At 37.9% G+C, this 12887-nt stretch overlaps 1 protein-coding gene across 4 annotated transcripts in view; it reads left to right on the top strand.

Annotated features, from left to right (window-relative positions):
• Positions 1 to 10363, top strand: part of TIPARP (TCDD inducible poly(ADP-ribose) polymerase) — a 46034-nt gene extending 35671 nt beyond the window's left edge. For all 4 annotated transcript variants that reach the window (XM_026057721.1, XM_026057722.1, XM_026057719.1 and 1 more), the window contains exons 3-6: positions 450 to 618; positions 2206 to 2387; positions 8137 to 8412; positions 9476 to 10363. In XM_026057721.1, coding sequence (XP_025913506.1) covers positions 450 to 618; positions 2206 to 2387; positions 8137 to 8412; positions 9476 to 9923 — 1075 coding nt within the window. In that variant the 3' untranslated portion in view covers positions 9924 to 10363. The remainder of the gene's footprint in view (positions 1 to 449; positions 619 to 2205; positions 2388 to 8136; positions 8413 to 9475) is intronic.
• Positions 10364 to 12887: the final 2524 nt, after the last annotated feature.

The raw sequence follows: 12887 nt of genomic DNA, 5'->3' as shown, positions 1-12887 counted from the left end.
ACTATCTTGTATGTGTTTAGTGCAGAGAATTTCCACTTTGCAGTGAAGAGCAGGACGGTCTTTGAGAAGGGAGTGGAAGCACTGCTGCCCTGTCATGCATATGACTGTTGGTGTTCTCTGAGCTTTGATACAGTGATTGGACCCTACACCCTCTCCTCCATAAAAAGCATAAGCAGAGTTAGGCTCCAGGCTCCACTGCTCTCCACGTTGACAAGTCAAAGAAGGGGAAAGAGGTCTTCAGTGTCCTACTCTAAGTACTTGGGCCTGTGTGCCCAGTTCAAGCTCATGGAACATCTTTATGGTTATTGGGGTTGTGTGACATGAGGCTCAGGATGCCTCTGAGGAGGTCTAAACTAACTGTAGTTCTGAATGTCTGTTTTGATATCTCTGGATGTTTTTTGAGTGAATTACAAAAGGTGAGAATTCTTTATTTTTCTTGTTCTTTCCAGGGGACATGAATTTTGGGTGGATTTGAATGTTATGAAATTATATGAAACTGTTGAGTTTGACCAAATGCGGAGGCTGTCCACACCTTCTTGCCCTAGCTCCAGCTCCAACTACTACACAGTCTGGAAATACTTCTGCAGGGACCACTTTGGTTGGAGAGAATACTCTGAGGTATTTAACACATTCCAGACTCATGCTTTTGGGTTATAATGCAAAACTGCACTAGCATTTTATCCTCAGGTGGTCTGAATATTACTTGGTCTCTGCTTAAAAAAAAAGTAATAGCTCTGTAAGATATAATATGTCCTTTATTTGGGACCACTGCTTTTCACTGACAGGGAGATGGATAGTTTTCTGCCCAAATGGGAGTCTAATCTATAACAGACCAAAGATTTTGTCTCGAAGTTATTTAAATTCACCCAACACCTTATGACCATGAAGAGCTCAGCCTACAGCCAAATTACCACATGTTCTGTTGCAAAGGGTAGATGTAGAAAGCCTCTGGAGAACAGAGGTTTGGGAGTGATTTTAAAATATTAATCCAACTTTTAGGAACATACTGTGCTGTATCATCTAGGAAGTAGAGGCTGAGTGACTAACACTAGCAAGCTGAAGGTAGGGTTTAAGTATTTTCGATGTGACCATCTACCATCCTTGCATAGTTTTCTGGTCAACACCCATTCGTTTCAGTTTAGTCATCTGGGGTGGAGTATGGAATTTTAACTGATGGACTCAATCATGCAGTCTGGGCACCCAAACTGAGTTAATGTGAATCTATTCTGCTGCAGGGGGGAAATTGTCTAGAATTCTTCTTAAGCGTTCCCTGCCATTCAGAAGGAATGCCTGTTCAGGAGAGACAGCCCTCTTTTTCTGTTCGTGTGAAAGATGGCTGAGCACAGTCTGAACCTGTAGGATTACATTTATTTTTGTCTTGAAGAGAAATAAAAATGGCTGTATCTGACTGGTTTTACGGAACAATCCAGTGTTTCAGTATCATTTAAAGATGCTAAACCTCCAACATGTCTCCAAACAGTGATTTCAAAATGCCCTGGTACTCAGAAAGTGGAATTAATTGCTTCCAATAAAACTGTGGACTATTTGTAAAATAGGTTTGGTAATATTTTTACATTTTCAGTCTGTTTTCCTCTAAAGTCTTAAACATTTAGGAAAGTTACTTAAATAGAGTTATTTCTGAGGAAGATAGTTGAGCACTTCAGTATTGAACATGGTTTGCAGAAAAAGCAATAGAATCAGAGCTATGCCCTGCTGGACTGCTCCATGAATTATCCTTGGTAACATTTGAGGCATAGAAGGTGACTCAAATTTGAGAGGAAACTGGCCCATGTCAGCTTCAAGAAAGTCATTTCTAATCCCTAGAAATCTGGTTTTAAGACAAGGGAGACAGCTTTCTGCAAGCTTCTTAACGCTGACATTTAGCTTTTTATTTTTTAGCTTATTTATCTGTCCCCCAAAGATATTACAAAGTAGGATGTGAACATCCAGAGTCATTTGCTGTCTCATAGACCATGTTATACAATCACCTTTAATAAATGGGTCAATCTCTATCCTAAAAGTAGTTACAGATTTTGGTCCTCGCTGCTCCAGTTGAAAGGTAGTTCCAGAACTTCCATACACTAATAAGTGGGATCCTTTTCCTAAATACCTGTGTTAAATCTGTTCATCTGGCAAACCTGTTTCTTTTTGAATATGTAATTTATGTTGTGCATGTTTTTGTTTTCTTAATATTTCTCAAAACAGCCTGTTGTAAGACTGATAGAAGAAGCCAGCTGTCGGGGTCTGAAAGAGGTTCGGTTTGTTACCTGGCATAATCAGTATATCTTAAATATCAAAGATGGATTCCAACAAAATGCATGCTTCAGAAGAGAAATCAAGAGGAGACCCCTTCTTCGTTCATGCATTGTGCTGATGCCATTTTTACAGTATGTATCCCAGCAAAATGAAAACTTCGAATTTCAAATGTTCCTTCATGTTGGTCTGTCCGTTAGAATTGTATTCCTTAAGATGTGGCAAGGAAATAGGTATCATTGTCTAGAAAAATCAGAAGATATAATAAAAAAAACCCTCTAAGTCATATTCATTTCATGTAACTATAACTATTTGCAAATTTTGTATTTAACCATATGTTCTTTTTTCCAGATCAGTAGTTACTTGTCTGCAAATATGGGTCCTAATTCAGGAATTCCTGTATAGAGAGAGGTTCTGTGAGCATATGTTCAGTTCCAGTAAAAAGAAATGGGATATAAGTGGTTGAAATTTTCCTCAATCAAAATCATGGAGTTACTCCTTGGAAAAATTCCAGAATATTTGAACAGTTCAGCAATAGATTACTAAATGTATAGAAGTGACAGCTTTGCCCAACCCCATCTTTAGGTAGCCTCCTATAAAATGAAATGCTGTTACTGTTGATTAACACTTCGCAATACTGTTGAACATTTTCAGTGAAGTAAAGAATAAATTTCAGAATATACTTAAAGCTGTTCTCTCTGGTTGTCTTATACAAATTGTAGATTTCCTTAGTCACAAACTAGAAATGTTCAGTGAGAAATAATGTTAGTTACTTTCACAGAAATAGTAAAAATATTCAGCATCAGTTCTAAAGTGACTCTTGACATAAATAATGGATATCAGCCTAGCAATGAATTCAAAACAGCTTGCAGATCAGAGCTCACGTTATGGTCCAGGAATGTCTTTAAGGCTTATTTCTGCTCTTCTGTGATCCATACAGCAGGACAGAAGTCTAAAGAAAGGTGAAAGCTGATAATCATGAGTCCTTCTCTCCCAAAGGCAGAAATGCATTTGTATAGAATATAACAGGGGCTGATACACAGTGGGCAGACTTTCTGTAAGTTCCTTAGGATCAATGTGAAGAAACAGCTTCCAGTCAGTTCTGGCCTCACACTTAGGACTGGACATGACAAAGTGATGCTTTGGCATTCCCAATACTTTGAGGTCAGATTTTGCCCAAAAATGGAAAATGGGACTGAACTCTATGTCAGAAAGTCTCACTGAAAATTAACAAAGCAAATCTCTATCTAGAAAGTCTTGACCACAAAATGGAGTTGACTTTATAATGAATGTAGTCTGAATTTTAGCTTGTTTCTTAAAAACTGTGTATATATACTGTACTAAAAAACAAATATCCTGTTGTGCATAGCCTTGTCAGTAGCACAGATTTGGTAGAATATGTGAGGAGCCTTGTAATCCATTCTCCTTTGAAGTCCTCCTACTGCAAACTGGGCAGTCCTGTTTGGAAGAACATCCTGTATGCCACTCTCAACAGCTGTTGTAGTTGCTCAGTTACTTTAAAGATGTCAGTCTTAAGCCATCATTTAGTGTATGCTGCAGCTATGGGAAGCAAAGTTGGCTAAATTCTGCCCTAACTGCTACTAGAAGTCAATACCTTCAAAAATTGTCACTCAGGGTCAACAGCATGCGCAGAGTGATGTGACTTCTGGATGTCTTGCTTCTGCCGGTGTAGTTTAGGGCACTCTCACTTTGCTGCTAGATGGCACTGGTCATAAGTAACCTTTAACAAAGGAGGCTTTCCACTCTCCATGTGTTCTGATACAAGCTAGAACTGTTGAGACAGAAGGAGGAAGTGGAATCTTATCCCCAAAGTCAAAGGAGGACAAGGGTGAGAGGCCTGCAGCCTCAAAGGAAAGCTTACTAGGTGAGAACTTGAGATCTCCATGGGTTTGAACCAAGCATCAGAACTTCTGAAATACTCCCTAAGTCTGTGTTTGCATAAAATAAAGCTTATGCCATTACAGTCCTTCTGTTTTGGGGCGCTTTTCCATTCCCAGTTGAACACCTTATCTGAAGATCCATGACCTCCAAGGCTTTCACAGTTCTGGCAGCTACTCACTTACCACTCTTCAGGAGAAACATAATCTGAGGAACTCCTTACCACTAGGCTCTGTTTGTTATTTGAAGGTTATAATTTACCTTTTGGGTCTCGGAACATCAGAAATACAGATGTACTTTGTTTGTAAAACTGTTGTCCAGCTTTCTGCATCTCACCCTCTTCAGTGATCACCAGGCCATCAGCTGTAGGTCCCATAAAAATGAATGTTCAAAAACATTTTATAATTTTCAAGATCAGTTAAAGCATTCCATTGTTTTTATTTGTCATCGCAACTGGGGGTGAACATATTCACCCATCAAAGGCAAAGTGAGGAAAGTGTTGCATTGTAGTCATTTTTGATTAGAACTCATAAAATGCCATTTTTGTGATCTCACCAGCACAGCTGGAAACATTATTGTTAGAGTCCAGTAGTTAGGAACATATTGTCCCGTTAGCAAAGGGGTGGAAGTCATTAGTCATTAAACTGGCAGCTTGGCATGCTGGGCCAATCAAAGGAGATTTAGCTGCTGCATTAGGGCTCGAATGCTCATTAGCTTGCTGAATTGTTACAGCATCTAACTGTGAGGTGAAAGTGAATTTGGTCAGAGCCTCAAAACAAGTTGTTGTCAGAAATATTTTTAGCTACGGTCTTACAGGAGGAAAACCAAAAATTAGTAAAGAAATACTGGGAGGATGCACATGAAAAGAGCAAGCACGAACTTTCTGGTTATAGCAGTTCTGATTCTGATCTTAGTGAAAAATAAAAATTTAAGGTATTTTCCTGATGCTTGCTAACAGCGACTGTTTTACTACAGTTTAAGTCTATGATTTTGAGAGATGCTAAACTCATGTAACTCTAGCTAACTTTAGTGGACCATTGAGTGTTCTACACCCATAAGGGTTTGACCATAACTATTTAAAACAGCTATAAAATCTATAAATTAAGTTCTGAAATTTCTGTTGTTCTTCAGTAAACCTCATTCTTATTTTCCTTATACAAAGACCTTGTAATTCTCACTTAAAAATCCAGCAGTTCTTAGCAGGGGACAACAGAGTATTTTAAAAACTGTTAAGATTTTGCAATAAGGTATGGGAGTGGTCTTTAAAAAGTCAGTATTGGCCCGCACTTATCACATAGTTACACCTGAGGTTTCCTCCCCTCCCCCAAATCAGATATAAAATTACAAATGAATACTTGAAATAGAAACAGTGGTTAATGTGTGGTAGCTGACAAGTGTTGACTTTTTAATGGCTCCCTCTGTATAATAGATCCTGACAATTAATTTAAACTAGTCAGAATAAATGAACAAAGTGCACCTAGGGATGCAATGTTTTTTATTGTGTTCTCTTACTAATCCGTAACTTTTGCTGATGTGCACTTCGTCATTACTGTGAATGAGTAAAGTTCTACAGTAATATTGTTACCCATTGACTTTAGGAGGAAAAAACATAATAAATAAAACCACATTATAACATTGTAGCTACTATTTCAATAATGATTATTAGAAAAATCCATATTCTGGGTTTCTTTTAAACTATTAATAAACATAGATGAATTTTGAGTTCAGTTAAATCAATGCAAATCAATTGAGGTCTCCTTTTAGTTTTGTACAGCAGGTGAAAGCCCTGTGAACAAAATTTTAAAGAGTATTTGTGCTCTGAAGAGTATAAGTGGTGTTACAGTTTACTCTCTCTGATCCAAAGCAAATGTCTCAATTTAAAAATACCTTTTTTTTTTTCACAACTTTTTTCTAGACCTGAAAAGCTCAACCTGCAGTCAGAAAATCACATGAAATTATTTCTGGTTCACACAAAAAATCACACAAGGTTCTTTCAGGCTCACATATCACCAGCACTAAAGATTCTGAAAGGAGACCTTAACTGATATTTCTGTAGTTCAGGTGTGAACAGCAATAGATTTGTTATCTATCTATAGTTACACTGGCTCTGCAGAGAAAGCAGGTTTAACAAGCAAGGAGAATCAGAAGTTCCTCTGCAATTGTTTCTCAGTATACCTTAAGGACAGATTGGTTGAGTAAGGAAGTACCAATTTTGCATAGCTGTTCAGATAGAATCATGTTTGAACAGAAGAAGGTTGATTCTAGAAGATTGGCTCTGTAGAAAATTTGCCTTTTGCAAAACTTTGAGATTTTATATAACCCCTAGTAAACTTACTTTCTGCAAAGATAGAGGGTCAAGTTTGCCTGTCATTCCTATGTGCTAAATCCAATTGCATATACTCAGGGAGGCAGGATTTGGCCTTGGAGTTGTCAAAACTCAGCTTGCCTAAGATGCCTACACAAGTATTCTCTTTCCTCATTTTCTCCTGATCAGAACAGACTTTCTCCCTACATTTTGGTTTTGATATGTTAGCAGAATAAAAGTGACTTGAGAAATTTAATGAACATGGTTAAGATCAGCTGTGCCCCGCACAGAGAAGATTTGCGCTTGCGTCTTTCAAGTCAGGCAGTGGATATCAGTGACTTCATGATCTTTCCTGAGCAGAGTAGAATTGTCTACTTCTGATTGTACTTTACACATTCTCTTTCATTATTGGTTTGTCCTGGAGTCAGGAGCAGCTTTTTTATAAGAATATTTTGGTAAAATAATCATCTGGTGAAATTTGAGATAGTTCCATTTATTCTTGCAACTTAAAGGGACCTTCACCAGCTTGCAGGAGCTGAAGATCTGTGTACTTGAAGTTTGAAAACCACAGCCTGAATCTGCAAGCTTTACATGTTCAAAGTATTTTTATTGACGTAACAGGGACAATTCCAGTAAGTAAGGATTATTCAGTTGAGTAAGGCTTGCTTGTTCAGATTTTAATCAGGTGAACATAAGCCATGGATTCCATACTCTTTATCTAAATTTAGCAGGTATTGCATGTAACGGTTCAAAAGTCTGAAACATTCCACAAAGGTTTAGTTATATTAAGAATGAAATCTTGCCAGCTCCACAATCAGTGTTCAGATCAACTTGATTTTACTATAGTCAGTTCTCCTCTTCCTGGCAGACATTCTGCTTTTCTGCCATGGCTGTTACAGGCAGCAGCTATCCTCCTTCTCCCTCTTCTGACTGCTTACCTGGCAGCATTCCCAAAAAGGAGCGGCTGGTCTATCACATGGAAATAAGCAACTGCAAATGCAAATCTACGTATGGCCTGTGCAAATGAAAATAAGAGAGTGTTCCTCAGAATGACACTAGGTAGTACTAAAAACATATTATGTCTTCTTATACATAATGTAGCAAAATATATGCAACTTTTGCCTGTAAAGTGTTATTAATTAGGGTCATTCATTATTTATACTGTACAAGAAGGTGTGTATGTTTCTACTCCTTGTATGGTATTCTAAGCAAATGAGGTCAAATGTTGACAAATTAATATTCTTTTCTTACGCTGTATGTGTTATGCTATATGTTAAAACCATTAATAGGTCGTAGCTAATTTGTAAAATAGTTGTATATGGTAGCATTCAGCCTGCACTCTAGTTGTATAACCACCACTCCTGCCACCAGCCCAGAATGTGAATAATGATGATGATGATAGTAAGCTTTTAGGTCACCACCAGTCAGTACAATTTCTGTAAGTGGAACTGCATCCATGAAAGCCAAAATGTTGTTATTAATTTTAATGAATGTAGGAGCTATTAAAATAGAAGAAATAGATGGCATGTTCTTTTTAAACAAGCATTAAAGATATGTAAATTGTTACAGAACTAAAGAGCAGCAATTGCTTAAGATATGTTGATGACTAAATAAACGTAATTTGAAGGTCTTCTGTTTGTGAACGTTTAAGTAGAAACTCTTTCTCCTTCCCAAACTAGGACTTTAGGTGGCAATTCTCCAGTACCCTCTCCACCAACTGAACCAGTTGCTTCACAAGTCTTATCTCCAACTGCTGTTACCTCTCCAAACTTCTACCCTGAGACTTGGGTTAGTATGGATCCATCTCAGGACTTCATCCAAGTGCCTGTTTCAAAGGAAGATAAAAGCTATAGAACCATTTATAATCTGTTTCACAAGACTGTGCCAGAGACCAAATACAAAATTTTGAAAATTCTGAGAGTGCAAAACCAGTTTCTTTGGGAGAAATATAAAAGGTAAGATAATGCAAATATCATTTTTTTACAATAGTGGGGAGGCACTGTAAAATTAATGATTTTGGCTGTAAAATATAAATTGATCATTAAGCTGAATACGTAAACTCCGGATTTTCTGAAGAAAAGCAGTCTTCAGTTGAATAACTTTGAAAAATAAATATTGCTGATTGCATGTCCAGAAATCTCCTAACAGGTTTTATGTGCTATTAATACGTTTATAAAATACATTTTCACAGAAACTTCAAAGTAAATCTAGAGTGTCTAGTTGAAAAATATAAGGATGTTCTTTCCGTTCACTTTCAAGCCAACCGAGGAGGAACCATCTTCATCAAATGAGGCCTATTTTAAAAATAGCCATTGGTGTCTTGGTTCCCCAGAACATGGCAACCCAGGGTCTGACAGTGCTCCAGCAAAGCTGAAATTCTGTGTCAATCAGTTCCATCCGAACCCAAGATGATGTGTTTGAAAGTTATCATCCATTGGTCATTTAGTAATTGATATGAAATTAGATTTGTGGATTCTCTGTCCCTTCTCAAGAAATGCAAAATCTCAGGAGAAACCAAAGGATGGGTTGTGTGAGCACAGAGACTTACAGTATCAATTCTTACAGTATTAATGCCGCTATAGAGAACCTTCATCCCCCCTGTCTGACAGTAATATCTCTGTAGGGTCTCTTCTGAAGCCACAGTAGGATTTAATCCTTGCACAGACATTGTTTTTGCTCTTAAGAGGAGTTCCTTCCACATTCAAGGTGACATCCAAAGATAAGCAGGCACTTTTCAAGCTTCTTTGCCTCTGCTGCTATACAGATGACAGAACTCCAGCCTCCAGCAGTAACATTGTTCAGGACCTTTCAAAAATATGAAATGCACACAAAAACTTTATTTTAAAACAGAAGACCCATCCTGTTATACATGCAGAAATATTCTCATGTCTCTCTTACAGCTCTAGTATTCCAGAAGATAATACTGATACTTTGTACTTTAAGAACTGCAGTGAAAATTCATTTTCATGTGCAGAACTACAGTGAATATTCATCTATGCTTCTCATTTTCTATTCCAGGAAAAAGGAATATATGTCTAAAAAAATGACTGGGCTTGACAGAGTAATGAATGAAAGGCATTTGTTCCACGGCACCTCCCAGGACGTAGTGGATGGAATCTGCAAGCACAACTTTGACCCACGTGTCTGTGGGAAGCATGCTACCATGTTTGGACAAGGCAGTTACTTTGCCAGAAAGGCAAGCTATTCTCATAACTTTTCCAAAAGGTCACCCAAAGGAGTTCATTACATGTTTTTGGCTAAAGTACTGACAGGAAGATACACAGTGGGCAATCACACCATGAGGAGACCTCCACCTGTGAACCCTGGCAGCATTACTAGTGACCTCTATGACTCTTGTGTGGACAATTACTTTGAGCCTCAGATTTTTGTCATTTTCAATGATGATCAGAGCTACCCTTATTTTATTATCCAATATGAAGAAGTTAGCAACACTGTCTCTATTTGAAAATCTGTGCTGCTAAATTATTCATTTTAATAAACTCTATTATCTGACGTTTGTAGCAGTTTTTGTGGAAAAAATTTGGACATTGTAGAACTGATTAAAATTACTTGATTGGAAGGAAGGAAATCTCAAAATACAAAAAAGAAGATCTGAAGTGACCAATTGTGCACTTGCTGTTTGATTATGTATGTGCAAATTGTAAATATCTTTCCGTTGTTTGTAGTTGAAAATCTCTGCCTTTTGTTATAAAACACTGTTTATTTATGTTAGTAAATATTCATGCTTAAAAATGTTTGTGCATATAATTTCAATTGTTATGTGTATATTACAGTGGCGAGAAAATTGTTTGTGCCCTGATCTTGAAATCTGATGAATAGCCATTTCTAAATAATCAGAAACAGATAAATTTTGCCCCAAGAATATTAAATAAGAGATTCTTCCAACCATTAGTTTTTATTAATTTATTTAGAGAGCTAAGCAAAATTTACATGCAGACAGATGGAGGGAGATCACAAAACTAACATTCTGCTCGTACTTCAGATTATTAAACACAACAGTACAAATAAATGCATCATTTTCTGACATCAGTCCTAAATAAAATTAGGAAAAGGTTAGTATGGAATACAGTCCATGAGGGTTTAAAGCAGTATGGCTTCACAGCAGCTTATGGCTCAACAAGTTTATCATTTTTCTCTGCTCTGGCCTTGTGGTGGGGATGGGAATGCCATCTGGGAAGCTGTCAAAAGCCAGGTCCGTGCTATTGAACCTGTGCACAGCTGGGCACGTGCCATCCAGTCCCCATTACTTTCAAACACTCTGAATTAAAGGAGTATAGCTTTATGGAACATACATCTTGGAAAAGAAACCTCAAACCTTCTTTTGGATGAGATCTTAAATTTGATAAAGGATGAAGATTTTTGTTAATGTCACTTAAAATTAATGAAGCTGATATTAAATGAATTAAAAATTGATTGATACATTTAAAAATAACTGTGAACATGTAATCCTCATTTAACTAGGGTGTTTTTGTTTTTTCCAGGCAGCTATGCTTGGCTCAGTTGCTCTTCAGTATCTTTAGTGGTGATCTGGAAAAGAGATATAAAGTCATCAGTAATATTTGCAAGTGACCCAAAACCAGAAATGATAAATAATGAAATAGACAGGTCAGTCACTCAGAGCAGCCTGTATTGCTTGGTAAGGTAAGCTCTTCTGAACAACATGTGTTTTAATGCATCCTGATGCAAGATTATATTTTTGTATTTTGAAGGCAGGAAGAGAAACAGTAGGTAGTACAAAGTTATAGAACAGGAAACTTGTACTAGATTGCTGTTAAACTAAAAGACTTGGTAGTCAACTGAGAATCTACACTAGCAGTAGCATCATAGGCTTAAGGCACAGGTCTCCAAAGCTAATGGAACTGATTTGGAGTTCCATGCATTGAACTTGCATATGCTGGTTGGAATATCTGAAATAATTTTTTTTTATCTAGTTATGTTTTATGAAAAAAGCAGTCTTTAAAGTGGGATCTGAAGTAATTTCAGAACTATGATTTAAAATTCAGGAAAAGTTAAGTAAATAATAATCTCCATTCCAAGTCTTGGCATATTTTGCATTTGCAGTTCAGTCTGTTTTTTCTGAGTCATTTCTCAAGTATCATGCCAGTGTGAAAGTAGCATGCTCAGAATTCACAGGACTCCACCTAGCCACCTTGGGAGTGACCTTCCCTGCCTCCTCACCGTGTGCTCGGTTACTGACAGTCGGTTGGGTTTGTTTCACCAAAGCAATTAAAGGTTTGTCACAGGCACACTCAGGTCCCTGCTAGCTTGTGTTCTGCAATGTGGTTTTAACAAGGCAGTAGCTATCACAGGCTGGCTAACATTATAAAATTTTAGTTCCGTGACAAGTGTTATAGTTCACAGCCCAGCGAGATTAACCTTGATAATTTTTCACCTCAAGCAGCTCCGGTGAGGTAAAACCGAGATGCCCTGCCCCCATTAAGTTTTTTACTTACATATCTCATTATAGAAATACACACCTCCTTTATTAGCATGGATGTGGCCTAAGAGCATTTGCCTAGTGTTCACAAAGCACTAGCGACTGCTGTATCTGCTAACTGAAGTAGAAGATGTCATGATTTTCCTTGATGTGAAAGGAGCGTCAGAGTGCTTTTTGCTTCTGTGGCTCAGCAGCAAACCTCCTTCAGCTGAGTTTGGAACTGTTCATTTATGATAATGTTTTCTGTATCCACTTTGTGGCCTAATAAAAACCTGTTTTGCTATGGGAGAGAATTAGTTACTCTCACCAGCACTCCTGCTTGTTTCCATCACACTGTATTACTCCTTGCTATCTGTAGTAGATCAAACCATCTGGTAGGCCGGGAGAGGGGGAAAATCCAAGCAGCTGGTTCCAGTTAACTACCAATCTCTTCTGAGGCTCTTGGCAGTACAAGAGAGCACCAAAACCTGAGAGAGTTTGTCCTGGAGAAGATCTGTATTGGTGTGGTAGGATAGGAGATACCATTGTGAGTATAAAACACAGAGGAGCTGGTCACTTCTTGTAGCCTATTTCCTCAAGGGATGATTTCAGAAAGGTAAGGTGGTTTGTGGCGAAATGGATTGTGGCTGATGCTAAAGTCAAGTCTGGATTGTCTCCATTTAAGAGTTGCTAAATCTTTTGGCTTACTTTCCCTTCTTTCCTATGATAAGCAGCTTTCCTGCAATAGCTGAAGCAATACCTTGGGGATCCTGGTGCTGTAATGTGGTAGTGTGCTCATGTGCACGTTTTGTTTGGCTACAATGGAACTGGGGTAGAAAGATGAAACTGCATGTTTGTCACCAATTGTTTGTACAGCTGTCTAGACTCTGAAAAGAATATTGCTCACTGCAGCACAAACACTGCCTTCCAGGTGGAGAAGAGGGAGGGAAGCAGGGTGGTTGCTATGGCAAAGAGCAGAACTGTGTGGTACTG

Source organism: Apteryx rowi, unplaced genomic scaffold, assembly GCF_003343035.1.
Source record: "Apteryx rowi isolate R43461 unplaced genomic scaffold, aptRow1 scaffold_140, whole genome shotgun sequence".
Lineage (NCBI taxonomy): Eukaryota > Metazoa > Chordata > Aves > Apterygiformes > Apterygidae > Apteryx > Apteryx rowi.
This window is presented reverse-complemented; position numbering and strand designations above follow the sequence as displayed.